The sequence below is a fragment of the Aedes albopictus genome, chromosome 2 (genome assembly GCF_035046485.1).
Source record: "Aedes albopictus strain Foshan chromosome 2, AalbF5, whole genome shotgun sequence".
Taxonomy (NCBI): domain Eukaryota; kingdom Metazoa; phylum Arthropoda; class Insecta; order Diptera; family Culicidae; genus Aedes; species Aedes albopictus.
Genome location: NC_085137.1, coordinates 228,764,831 through 228,778,074, shown reverse-complemented (window position 1 = coordinate 228,778,074; position 13,244 = coordinate 228,764,831). Strand labels below are relative to the sequence as shown.

Here is a 13,244-nt window from a genome sequence, read left to right as displayed (position 1 = left end):
TCCTGCTATCTCTGTGCGAAACTCTGCCAGTTTTCTTCCACTGCAGCAGTTGAGAAGATAAAAAACACAATGCATGGTGCACCGTGGACGACAGTGTCACGCAAGAACCGGTGAAAAATGCCATCAAAAGTGATATACTTGCTGATCTGTCGGCTCAATCTTGCGTCCTACAATTCAATTGATTTTTTTTGGCTCCTCTTCAATCTTTTTCGATGTAGGTATAGATTACCACAATGACAACCTGGTGGCCTGTGAAGCGTGCCTAATTGGATTTTTGATACCACCTACGTTATCGGTGTTTTCTTTACGGGCGATCACAATGTTTGAAGAGATAATGCGTAACGATTTTTGCAACATTGATATTTTTATCGGAATTGATTAGATTTACTGATACCATGTTTCTTTATTTTATTTTCAGATCCGCATCAACGTCAACGTAGTTTGATACTGTGAGGTTAGTATACTCCGTGTATGTCGTCAGCTGTACATTAGCAGTTCAATCTTTTGATAGCCTTATAGCAATATAACTACCTATCAACGTACGTTTTTTTGTAGTTGAGGAAACAAACATGCAAATGGTCTAAATTTTAAATGTTATAATTTGAAATGGTTTATCAATCAAACAAAGACTCATAAATAGGATTATCAATTTTTCTTTGTGTAGTTTGCTTATAGAGGATATATTTTTGTGAAGTTTTGTTCTCTTTATCGTGTGGGGCTCTCTACACATGTTAAACTCAAAATTTGTTACAATACTTTTCCTTCCAATCAAACTGAATTATACGGCCAAGTTTGAGACAATAATACCTCTCGTGATGAAAAGCTGCCGAAATGCACAAATTATTCCTTTTTTATACAATGTCAAAATTTGACAATGTGAGCATCTTTATAAACTCTATCATGTCAAATAAGAAAAAAAAGCTGTGATACGGTTTGTAATAATTTTTCTTCGTTATGCTTTAAGCGCAGAACTTACTGGCTTCTCTTCCAGTCTACCGTTGAGTGCTATTGTGAGCTAAGATTCCTTCTTCGAAACATGTGTCAAAGGCACAAACCGACCTCCAGCAGGTAGTAGGAGCAGTGCTTTGTACGAGTGCTCTTCAAGAAAGGTGGAGGGAGGCTGATCAAAAGCTTTCCACGTACTTCAGGTTTTCCTTTCAGGCAACAGCACTGCTTCAGTGTAGCCTATGAGCTATACTCACACGGTTTCTGCCTAGACGTACTGCGTGCAAGCCGCCGCTCTTAATGGATTTTTTTTCCGAGGGCGAATACTTATTTTGAATGATGGTCTGGGTTAAGTGTTATTAGGTGTGGAATTCTAAAATAATTGTCGTTACCAGACATTTTGATAGAAGTGTTGAAACAAAATCAAAATGCTATTCACGCGATCAATCCAAAGGAAAATATACAATTCCCATTAATTTAATTGTCGCGAGCCTCCAACCCATCGATCCAACAAAATTGCTTCTCGTATTTCAACAGTATCATACTATTAAAGAATTCAATCATTTTACCTTTGAAGAGAATATCTGCTTCCCACCTGCTTATCTCTCGATGAAAGCTATCACCTCTCCTTGCAAGAATCGCTTTTTTGAGCTGGAATTGGTATTTATGGGGTGCGGGACCAGTTGAGCAGGGAGGTTTTATTTTGGGCACATTCCGCTATAACTCTATCAATATAAAACGGTGATGATTTTGGGCCAAAAATCAAGGACGATGTTTCATTCAGGAAAAATAAAACAAAGCGGACCTATTGTTGTTCAAAAAATGTGATGATGATACTACAAACCTGAGCGTCTGTTCTCCAGGAGGAGCGGCTCACAACAGCGTCTGATCCCCATGTTAGGAGCGGCTGATCAACGTCGCGTCCGAGTGCTAGGGAAGGCCTCTAAGCTCAACTATGCACTATGGTCCTCCGGAAAGTAGGGTGTTGGTGTCAAGCCCTGCGAGCCAACCGTAAAAAAAACATTGTAACGGAAAATCAGCAACAGAATAATACGAACCGAGATCAACAGAAACGATCCCAGCGAACAAAAAGGACTTGCGATTGGAAACTTGGTACGTGGAACTGCCGATCTCTCAACTTCCTTAGGAGCACCCGCATACTCGCCGAGCTACTGAAGGACCCCGGGTTCGGCATCGTAGCGCTGCAAGGGGTGTGTTCGACAGGATCCATGGTGCGAAAGTTTTTTTTAGAGGTTATCATACCATCTACCAGAGCTGTGAAAACTCACGCGAGCTGGGAGCAGCTTTCATCGTGATGGGTGATATGCAGAGCCGCCTCAGCATACGCGCAGAATCTCGAGGCCGCGTTGCGAGACGAGAGCGAGCTCGATGAGGTCCTTTAGAGGACTGCTGGAGTACAGTGAAAGCAGCCATCAACGACGCAGCCGGGAGCACCAATCGGGTACGTAGAACGGAATCGACGGAACGACTGGTTCGACGAAGAGTGCAGAACGGTTTTGAAGGAGAAGAACGCAACTTGGGCGGTAATGCTGCAGCAAGGGACCCGACAGAACGTGGAAAGTTACAAACAGACGCGGTAACAGCACACCCGCCTCTTTCGGGAGAAAAAGCGCCGCCTGGATAAAAGCGGAGTGCGAAGAAATGAAACTGCTGTGCCGTTCCAAAGAAACACGGAAGTTCTACCAGAAGCTCAACGCATCCCGCAACGGCTTCGTGCCGCGAACCGAAATGTGTAGGGATAAGGACGGAGGCCATGGACGGACGTGAGGTGATCGAGAGGTGGAAGCAGCACTTCGATCAGCGCCTGAATGGCGTGGATAACGTAGGCACGGGAGACCACGGCAACGAAAGAAACGACGATGCCAGTGCAGCGGAGGACGGGAATGAAGCAACTCCCACGCTGAGGGAAGTTAAGGATGCATTCGTCAGCTCAAAACCAACAAAGCAGCTGGTAAGGATGGTATCGCAGCTGAACTCGTCAAGATGGGCCCAGAAAAGTTGGCCACCAGCCTGCTCCGGCTGATTGTCAGGATCTGGGATACCGGATACTGGAGAAGTGGAAGGAATGGCTAATCTGCCACATTTACAAGAAACGCGACCATTCGTAATGTAAGAACTTCAAAGCAATCACTATTTTGAATGCTGCCTACAAAGTCCCAGTCTCAGATCATCTTCCGTCGTCTTTCACCTAAGACGAATGAGTTCGTGGGAAGTAATCATGCCGGCTTCATCGACGGCCGATCGACAACGGACTAGATCTTCACCGTACGGCAAATCCTCTAGAAATGCCGTGAATACCAGATCCCAACGCATAACCTGTTCATTGACTTCAAAGCGGCATACGCTTTGGAGCTATGGAGAATCATGGACGAAAACGGCTTTTCTGGGAAGCTGACTAGACTGATTAAAGCAACGATGGACGGTGTGTTAAACTGCGTAAGGGTTTCGGGTGAACTATCCAGTTCATTCGAATCTCGCCGTGAACTGCGACAAGGTGACGGACTCGCATGCCTACTCTTCAACATCGCTCTGGAAGGTGTGATGCGACGAGTCGGGTCTAACAGCCGGGGAACGATTTTCACAAAATCCGGTCAATTTGTGTGCTTTGCGGACAACATGAATATTATCGCCAGAACATTTGGAACGGTGGCAGAGCTGTACACCCATCTGAAACGCGAAGCAGCAAAGGTCGGACACGGACTGGTGGTGAATGCCTCAAAACAAAGTACATGCTGGCAGGCGGAACCAAACACGACCGAATCCGTCTGGGTAGTTGTGGGTAGGTGTTACGATGGACGGGGATTCCTTCGAGGTGGTGGAGGAATTCGTCTATCTCGGATCCTTACTGACGGCTGATAACAACATGAGTCGTGAAAATCGGAGGCGTATCATCAGCGGAAGTCAGGCCTACTACGGGCTTCAGAAGAACTGCGGTCGAAAAAGATTCATCCACGCATGTACAAAACGCTAATAAGACCGGTGGTTCTCTACGGACACGAGACATGGACTATGCACGAGGAGGACCTGCAAGCACTCTGAGTTTTCGAACGAAGGGGTGCTAAGGACGATCTTCGGCGGTGTGCAGCAGAACGGTGTGTGGCGGAGAAGGATGAACCACGAGCTCGCTGCACCTTACGGCGAACCCAGCATCCAGAAGGTGACCAAAGCCGGAAGGATACGATGTGCAGGGCATGTTGCAAGAATGCCGAACAACAACCCTGCAAAGCTGGTGTTTGCAACTGATCCGGTTGGCACAAGAAGGCGTGGAGCGCAGAGAGCACGATGGGCTGATCAGGTGGAACTCGAATGGCAAGAACCGTGTTCCACCGTGTATTATGGAGAAATATGGTTGATTCAGATTTATTTTGAATTTGATGTAATACTTAACAATTGAATAGGAATATGTATTCCCAGTCAGCCAAACTACCTTGGAGTTCATAACTTCAGGTCTACACTCGTAACAGTAGCCATATCTGTTATACTGAGTAACGTTGCATAATCAACCGCAGTTCCTGGACCAATCTGAAGTATATTGTTATAAACCTTTGGACATACAGGGTCCTCCAAATTGTTCTATAATGAAGTCCTTCAAATCTACTACAATAGTTTTATGTGTTCTCGCTATAAATAATAGCGTTGCATAATCTGCTGAGATCCGTGAAGCTCTTGAAATCTCAAATGTCATTCGGAGACACTATAGGAATATTCCAAGTCAGCCAAACTACATTGGAGTTTAAAACTTCAGGTCTATACTCGTAACAGTAGTCATATCTGCTATATTGAGTAACGTTACTTATTTAACCGTTGGTATTGAACCTATCCCTACTAAAACACAGCCTTCTCACAGCTTGTAGTAATTGTGGTCTACAGAAGGCAGTAGACAGCAGCGGAAGCGGATCCAATTTGCCAACTGGCTCGGTTTCCGCTGCCTTTCCGCTTTTATTTCCAAGGTGTTCTAAACCTAGAACACCCCCAACTGCTTGTCCATGACACACACTTAATACTGGGAGTGGTTACGTCATTAACGGGAAAGCACGCTTATCCCAACAGTAAGCACAATTCCTAAAGGAAATCGTAGAGATATTCATAAAGGAATCTCTGGAGGTATCTCTGTGAAAGAATCCCTCGCCACAACTTAAACAACTCAAGAGAAGTCAATGGCAAAATTCCAGTTGAAATTTCTGGAAGAATCCCTGGAATAATTCGTGCAGTAATTAGCCGAAGTATTACAGGACGAAGCCCTACAGGATTTCCTGAAGGAGTCTAGTAAGCATTTTTTGTAGAAATCACTAGAGGAATTTTTAGATTTATCGCTTAAGTAATTTCTTAAGGTATCCCTGTTGCGATAAAAAAAAACGATCAATTCTGACTATACATGTCAATGGTTGCTCCTCCGTGATTGATCTGAACTGGTACCAGTTGCACTGTGATCCAACTGAATAAGGGGCTGGGACATTCCACTTATTCTCAAAGTGCAATTTTAGCAGCTCATGCATATTTGATCAATAACGGCGCCGGCCAAGTCCTTATAGTCAGCTGGGAAGGGAAGGGTAATTTCTTAAGGTATCCCTGTTGCAAAATACAAATAAATCCCCAGAGGAATTTCTTGAAAAAATCTGGAATAATTCCTTGAAGAATCATTAGGGGAATTTCTAGTGAAATCTCTGAAGAAATCTCTGTCAGGATTAAAGATAAAAATTCTGGAGAAATCCAGGTACGTAGGAATTCGAAACTTGGGCAAATTTCTGGAGCAATTCCAGGAGGAAACCCAGCAGAAATGGTTCCAGAAATTAAAGCAAAAAATTATGCAACTCAAATAGATTGCATTATGAAAAATTCATTGCATAAAATTTTATATGGAACTCGTTGCAAAACACGATTTTTTCAACACTCTTCGTATTTATCCAACACGGCAAGCCTCGTTGGATAAATGTACGACTCTTGCTGAAAAAAATCAACTTTTTGCAGCTCGTTACATAAATAACTGTTTCATATTGTTCAGTTCGACAGCAGCCAAACTGAAGAAGCGTCTAGCAGTGGCGGCGACAGTGTGCACCACGAGAGCTCCGCCCATTCAACCAACGCCGAACGAACGACGACGACGAAGCGAGTGCTGAACAGCAAAGCGACGACAATAAAACCAACGGCCGAACAGCGATCAGCGCCAGTAATTTTTCATCGTTCGTCGAAGCAACAACACAACAGCGCGAAGCAGACCCGAAGAGAGCCGTAGCACGTGCAGACCGCATGAGACAGCAAGCAGAGCCGACCGACGCGACGGTGCGCCAATAGCGTGATCGGCGCGTGGTCCCACCACTTCGTGCGGGCTATAAATATAGTGCGCATCGTGGCATCAGCATCAGTTTTTTACGAACCGCCAAGGAGTGAACATCGTTGTGATCGAAGTGATCGAAGTGAAATGATTAATATAGTAGTTTAAGTAAAAATCTCCTGTGTTTGCATCTGGTCATCGCGCTTCTGAAACATCCCCGATTCCACCAAAAGAGTTGTTCAGAAATAATTTCCTAGAGTTATTCAGAGCAACGGAGTTATTCGGAAATTGTTTTCCTCCACACCCAACAGCCTTTATCAAGGCTCAAAGAGTTATCAGGTTGCTGCTAGCAGGGCTAGTCCAGCTCAACCACCGAGGCTTCATGAGGCGAAGCCCGGCCAACGTGCGGTCATCATCCTGGGAAGGAACGCGAGGGTTCCTGCTCCCACCCGGCTCGGTTCCTGAGCGGAACGCGAGCACCACAACGTAGCCAGCGCAATACAGTCCACTGCCATCCCGTACATGGATTTGGTCCTTCGAGCCGGATGCTCGAGTGCGAGTGTCCGAATGTGTTATCGACGGTGATCGGTGATTGGATCGGTTGAGTGGTGATTGGAGGCAAACACGGAGAAGATAGTCAAGTGATTTAAAGACAAAGACAATAAGTGAACAAGTGACAGTTTGTGAGAACTAAAGTGAAGTGAAGTAAGCTAAACAGTGAAAATGAAGCACACACCAATGAAGTCGTCCAAGATGGCCAGCTCTAGTGAAGAAGATCTGAGCACTCTTGTACAGTTGCGTGGCATGGCACAAGGTAACATCACGCGCATCAAGAACATCTTGACCCAAGCCCAAGCGGACCAGGCTGAGCTGCCTTCCGCTCAAGTGAAAGTGTACGTGAAGAAAGTGGAAAGTGCTTACAACGAGTACCATCAGCACCACCAGCAGATAGTGGCACTTCTTCCTTCGAGCAAGAAGGAGGAACAGAACGAGAAGTTCCTGCAATTCGAGACGTTGCACGAAGAGGTGTCCATCATGCTCGAGACCCTTCTCGAGGCTCAAGCCGCACCACCTGCGGTCCAACAAGTGCAACCACCGGCGAACCAACAACCGTTGGTAATCCAGCAATCTCTTCCTCGCGCCATCCCCACCTTCGACGGGAGGTACGAGAATTGGGAACGGTTCAAGATCATGTTCCGTGATGCAGTTGACCGTACCAACGAAGCACCTCGAATCAAGTTGTATCACCTTGAGAAGGCCCTCGTCGGTGATGCGGCGGGAATCATAGACGTGAAGACGATTGCCGATGGAAACTACGCCCACGCCTGGGAGTTACTGGAGGAAAGGTTCGAGGATCAGCGACGAATGATCGACATCCATATTGCTGGACTACTCAGTGTGAAGAAACTTTCGAAGGAGGATTTCGGTGAGTTGCGATCCTTGGTCGAGTCTACCACTAGTCACGTGGAAAACTTGAAGTTCCTTGACCAAGAGTTCACCGGCGTCTCTGAGCTCATTGTCGTCCACCTGATCGCACGTGCACTGGATCCTACCACGAAGAAGTTATGGGAGTCGACGATAAAGCGAGGAGAACTCCCAAACTACGAAGACACCATACAGTTTCTGAAAGACCGCGTCTCAGTTCTGGAGAGATGCCGCGATACGGATGAAGAAGCCAAGGCACAGCGTACATCAGTGACACCAGCTACGAGGAAGCAGGCGTTTTCCAATGCCAACGCAGCGACAGCACCTCCATCAGCGGTTCAGCAGTGCACCATTTGTGATGGAAGCCATGTGACGTACAAGTGCTTAATGTTCAATGGCTTGAGTGTGAGTGATCGACTGGCCAAAGTCAAACAGAAGAACGTGTGCTACAACTGCTTGAGAAGTGGACATAGTGTGAAGAACTGCCCATCGAAGAAGTCGTGCTCCATGTGCAACAAGCGGCACCACACCCTGCTCCATTTGGAAGGTGGTGCAACCTCGTCGCAGCCTGCGAATGAAAATTCAGCGAATGGAGTTCCAGGATCAGCCCAACCGGCGGCGTCGGCTGTGAGACAGCAGTCGGCCGAGAACCAGCCATCAGTGACAGCAGCGCATTCCAACAATCCGGTGAACCCAGCGAGCCAGGTGGTGTTGCTCACTGCCCTTGTCAACGTTATGGACCATCAACAGCGGCCTCGTGTGTGCAAAGCCCTGCTAGACTGCGGATCTCAGGTGAGTTTTATCTCCCAATCATTTGTCAATACTCTTGGTATTCAAGTGGAAGAAGTAAGTGTCCCGATAACAGGCATAGGCAGTGTAAGGGCGACAATCAGGCAAAAATGTACCATTAACGTCCACTCTAAATGCAGCGATTTCTCTTTCATGTTGAATTGTTTGGTCTCGCCGAAGATTACTGGCCAGGTTCCGTCGGTTAAGATAAATTTGGAGAATTGGGAACTTCCTCAAGGTCTCAGGCTGGCTGATCCATCCTTCCATGAACCTAGCCACGTTGATTTGCTGATTGGAATGGACTGGTTCTATGACATTATGAAACCAGGGTGTTTGAAAATAGACGATAATCTCCCTAGCCTTCACGACTCTAAGCTTGGTTGGTTAGTCGGGGGCAAGTTGCTTGACTGTTCTTCCAATCTTGTGCTGAATTCCTGTGCCGTTCGAGTTGACCCCGTTGAAGAACTAGTGCAGAAATTTTGGGAAGTTGAAGGTGTGTCTTCAGAGTTGGTTCTGTCCAGTGAGGAAGAGCAGTGTGAATCGCAATTCGCATCAACCCATCGTCGAGACGACAGCGGTCGTTTCATCGTTCACCTCCCACTGAAGGACAACGCATCTCAACTATCGGATTCCCGTACCATGGCCTTGCGACGATTTTTCATGCTGGAATCTAAACTACAACGTCATCCAGAATTAAAAGCCCAGTATGATGTCTTCATGGACGAGTACGAATCTCTTGGGCACTGCCGGGAGGTCCAAGAACGCGACGATCCTCCTGGAGTTCTGAAGTGGTATCTTCCCCACCATGCCGTCCTCCGCCCATCGAACACAACTACAAAATGCCGGGTGGTATTCGACGCATCTGCAAAGGTGGCCGGATTGTCCCTCAACGATGTTTTGATGACCGGATACAACGTTCAGAGCGATTTGTTGTCTATCATCCTACGGTTCCGGAGGTATCGATACGTTATGAGCACCGATGTAGCCAAAATGTACCGCCAGGTTGCCGTAGATCCCGCTTTCACTCCACTACAACGGATTTTTTGGAGAAAGTCGCCCCAAGACCCACTACGTGTTCTCGAACTAACTACTGTGACGTACGGAACGGCCTCAGCCCCTTTCTTGGCCACGCGATCTCTGCTGCAACTTGCACGGGATGAACGAGAAACCTTTCCGCTCGCTTCCGCCGTTGTCGAGAAAAATGTCTACATAGACGATGCCCTTTTTGGTTCCGACGATTTCCTACAAGCATGTGAGCTTCGAGATCAGCTGATAGCCTTGCTCCAGTCCGGTGGAATGCACCTTCACAAGTGGTCATCCAACACTAGTCAGCTCCTATCGCCCATTCCCAGTGAAGATCGAGACAGCTGCGCATCTTTCAGCGAAAGTGGCCTCAACGAGGTCATCAAAACTTTGGGATTGATGTGGAATCCTTCCACAGACGAGTTCTTGTTCCGATCATCCCCTTCAGAAAAGGCCAGCAGACCCACCAAGCGTCAAGTCCTGTCCAAGATTGCCAAGATTTACGATCCGCTCGGACTTATTTCTCCTGTGGTGGTACTGGCAAAAATAGTTATGCAGAAATTGTGGATCAGCAAGCTGAATTGGGATGATCCGTTAGACGATACCCTCCTGAACGAGTGGGAGAACTTTCTGATGTCACTGCCAACTTCGGAGCAAATTCGCATTCCACGCCATGTGTTATCGAACAAGGCGGTGCGGTACGAATTGCACGGATTCGCGGACGCGTCCCAGAAGGCGTATGGGGCATGCGTGTATGTTCGCTCAATATTCCCTGATGGCACCGCATCGACGAAGTTGGTCAGCGCTAAGTCTAAAATTGCACCGATTTCACCCCTGACAATCCCTCGAAAGGAATTACTAGCAGCCCTTCTTTTGTCAAGATTGATTAGAAAGGTCGAATCAGCGTTGGAGATGAGCTTCAGTTCCATCGTTCTCTGGTCGGATAGTCAAGTTGTATTGGCATGGTTACGCAAACCGCTTGGCAATCTCCAAACCTTCGTCCGCCACAGAGTTGCAGAGATCACATCGAATACTAGTCACAATTTGCCCCCACAATGCTGGAATCTGGGCCGGGTAGAAAGGGTACACCCGGGAACCGATAACCTGGTAAGAGTGGTAGACGTTCGAACGAAGACTGGTACATTTAGACGACCTATACACAAGCTTGCGCCTTTGCCTATCTTGGACAATGATCCAAATGTCCAAACTTCCACTTTTTGCCGGGGGGAGAATGTTCAGTTCGACAGCAGCCAAACTGAAGAAGCGTCTAGCAGTGGCGGCGACAGTGTGCACCACGAGAGCTCCGCCCATTCAACCAACGCCGAACGAACGACGACGACGAAGCGAGTGCTGAACAGCAAAGCGACGACAATAAAACCAACGGCCGAACAGCGATCAGCGCCAGTAATTTTTCATCGTTCGTCGAAGCAACAACACAACAGCGCGAAGCAGACCCGAAGAGAGCCGTAGCACGTGCAGACCGCATGAGACAGCAAGCAGAGCCGACCGACGCGACGGTGCGCCAATAGCGTGATCGGCGCGTGGTCCCACCACTTCGTGCGGGCTATAAATATAGTGCGCATCGTGGCATCAGCATCAGTTTTTTACGAACCGCCAAGGAGTGAACATCGTTGTGATCGAAGTGATCGAAGTGAAATGATTAATATAGTAGTTTAAGTAAAAATCTCCTGTGTTTGCATCTGGTCATCGCGCTTCTGAAACATCCCCGATTCCACCAAAAGAGTTGTTCAGAAATAATTTCCTAGAGTTATTCAGAGCAACGGAGTTATTCGGAAATTGTTTTCCTCCACACCCAACAGCCTTTATCAAGGCTCAAAGAGTTATCAGGTTGCTGCTAGCAGGGCTAGTCCAGCTCAACCACCGAGGCTTCATGAGGCGAAGCCCGGCCAACGTGCGGTCATCATCCTGGGAAGGAACGCGAGGGTTCCTGCTCCCACCCGGCTCGGTTCCTGAGCGGAACGCGAGCACCACAACGTAGCCAGCGCAGTACAGTCCACTGCCATCCCGTACACATATGTTGATAGATTTTCAATAGTTTTGCATTAATCTGTAAAAGGAATTTCTGCGTGTCGATATCTAAATTTTACCACATTACTAAATATACCCCTGTTATAAAGTACATCGATTACCCATCATGTAAGACACTTGTACTTACTTGCATAGTATCCGACGTCATTGTTCACGTTAAGAATGCCAATCTCCTCACTCGCCAACATGTGTGAGTCCCAGACTTTCCGGTAATCCGGATCGTGCAGCACGTCGAACAGGATATCCGCCGTTACATCAGCAAACTCGGTGTGAATTTTCACCATGTTGAAGTTGCATCCGGCCACCGGACGCGTGTACACCTGTGTGTCGGATTTCGAAAGCTCCAGCGTCCACCCCTCGTGATCATCCACCAGCTGTTTCAGTGCTTCGAAATCACTGTCCTCCGCTATCCGTGCCATTCCCGACGGGGTACCGGTATCGCTTGCCAGACTGGGCGAAGTTAGGACTCGAGATAATCTGCAACGAACAAGTGTGGGACGATGGAGACCAACATTCGGGGGGTGATTACTTTAGTATATGAACACCATCCGGAGGGTATTAAAACAAAATCAAATTATGGTGGTAACCGAAATAATGTGATTTGAAACGAGGACCCACACACACACACACTCACACTTACGCTCTCTTTCTCAACCATGATGCCCAGAGGCTACGGTGGCATCGCCGATTAGCTGACCTTTTCAGCTTGGTCATCATACTGGTACTGCCGTTCTACGCCCGATTGTCCCATGTTATATGGAAATCCCATATAACATGGGACAACTATGCGTAGAACGGCAGGGTAGGTCGGTGCCGTTCGTTAGTTAAGGACCGTAACTTGTTCCCTCTAACTTACACATTCTTTTGCTGATACTTCATAAAATTTGGCTCATCCGAAATGTCAAACGGACGTGTCATGGCACGTGCCGCGCTAGGGAAAAGAAAATCCGGGAAAACTAATAATTTGAAATCTAATAATGTTTGAAACATTTGATGGCTTTGGCTACTTGATTGAATTTCCGTCTTCGTTGGTAAATTTTAGTGATGATATGGTAAGAAGTTTGCTAGTAAGCTAAATTTGGGCTGATTTCCTTAAAAATGACCGTTATATGGTTATATTCAAGATTAACATCATAAAACGTACATTTTGGACAAATTTTACCACAATAGGGATACAGGCATGTTTCAAAAGTGAGAATGGTGTGAGTTGTTTAGATAAGAGGCAGCCATGCTCATTGGCGTATCTAGGATTTTTTCCTATGGGGTGCCTAAGGGGTAGCAGTTCCAGTGGCTTCCAATACTACTGCGTTGCGGGAAAAACTAGCCTTCCCACACTTAATAAGCTTAACTTTCATCGCGACAACCCCTTTGTTTTGTTGATTGAACACAATCAGATTCTGAACACAATTCTGGAGTTCTCTATGGCTCTTCTTTCATCAAATAATTCAGCTCCGAGACGCGATCAACGATCAATTCGATCAACGATCAAATCTGACTATACATGTCAATGATTGCTACTCCGTGATTGATCTGAGCTGGTACCAATTGCACTGAGATCCAAATGAATAAGGACTGGGACACTCCACTTATTCTCAAAGTGCAATTCTAGCAGCTCATACATTTTGGATCAATAACGGCGCCGGCCACGTTCTTATAGTCAGTTGGGAAGGGAAAGGAATGTTAGAGTGTGCTGGTTGTTGCTACTAAAGACCGAGATTAC

The 13,244-nt window shown here is 46.8% G+C and overlaps 2 protein-coding genes and 1 long non-coding RNA gene across 4 annotated transcripts in view; 2 read left to right on the top strand and 1 right to left on the bottom strand.

Annotated features, from left to right (window-relative positions):
• The window catches only part of LOC134287952 (uncharacterized), a 746,963-nt gene extending 746,476 nt beyond the window's left edge, over positions 1-487 (top strand). Inside the window, exon 3 of the long non-coding RNA XR_009997655.1 lies at positions 419-487. This is a non-coding gene — a long non-coding RNA (uncharacterized LOC134287952). The remainder of the gene's footprint in view (positions 1-418) is intronic.
• The window catches only part of LOC134287951 (START domain-containing protein 10-like), a 53,439-nt gene extending 40,887 nt beyond the window's left edge, over positions 1-12,552 (bottom strand). The window contains exons 1-2 of one of the 2 annotated variants that reach the window (XM_062851280.1): positions 12,381-12,552; positions 11,652-12,001 (exon numbers count right to left, since the gene is read on the bottom strand). In XM_062851280.1, the coding sequence (XP_062707264.1) occupies positions 11,652-12,001; positions 12,381-12,514 (484 nt within the window). In that variant the 5' untranslated portion in view covers positions 12,515-12,552. Of the gene's footprint in view, positions 1-11,651; positions 12,002-12,164; positions 12,243-12,380 lie in introns of those variants that run through there. The other variant, XM_062851281.1, reaches the window with a different exon arrangement.
• LOC134287949 (uncharacterized) lies at positions 6,885-11,502 on the top strand. Its single transcript, XM_062851277.1, has 2 exons — positions 6,885-8,455; positions 8,633-11,502. The coding sequence occupies exons 1-2, from the start codon at positions 6,962-6,964 to the stop codon at positions 10,943-10,945; spliced, it is 3,807 nt and encodes a 1,268-aa protein (XP_062707261.1). The 5' UTR covers positions 6,885-6,961; the 3' UTR covers positions 10,946-11,502.
• Positions 12,553-13,244: the final 692 nt, after the last annotated feature.

Bases quoted from the DNA above. Each gene is read 5' to 3' on its own strand.
- LOC134287949 (XM_062851277.1), top strand. From the start codon at position 6,962: ATGAAGCACACACCAATGAAGTCGTCCAAGATGGCCAGCTCTAGTGAA. The intron at 8,456-8,632 runs GTGAGTTTTATC...GTCTCGCCGAAG, and splicing joins TGCTAGACTGCGGATCTCAG to ATTACTGGCCAGGTTCCGTC.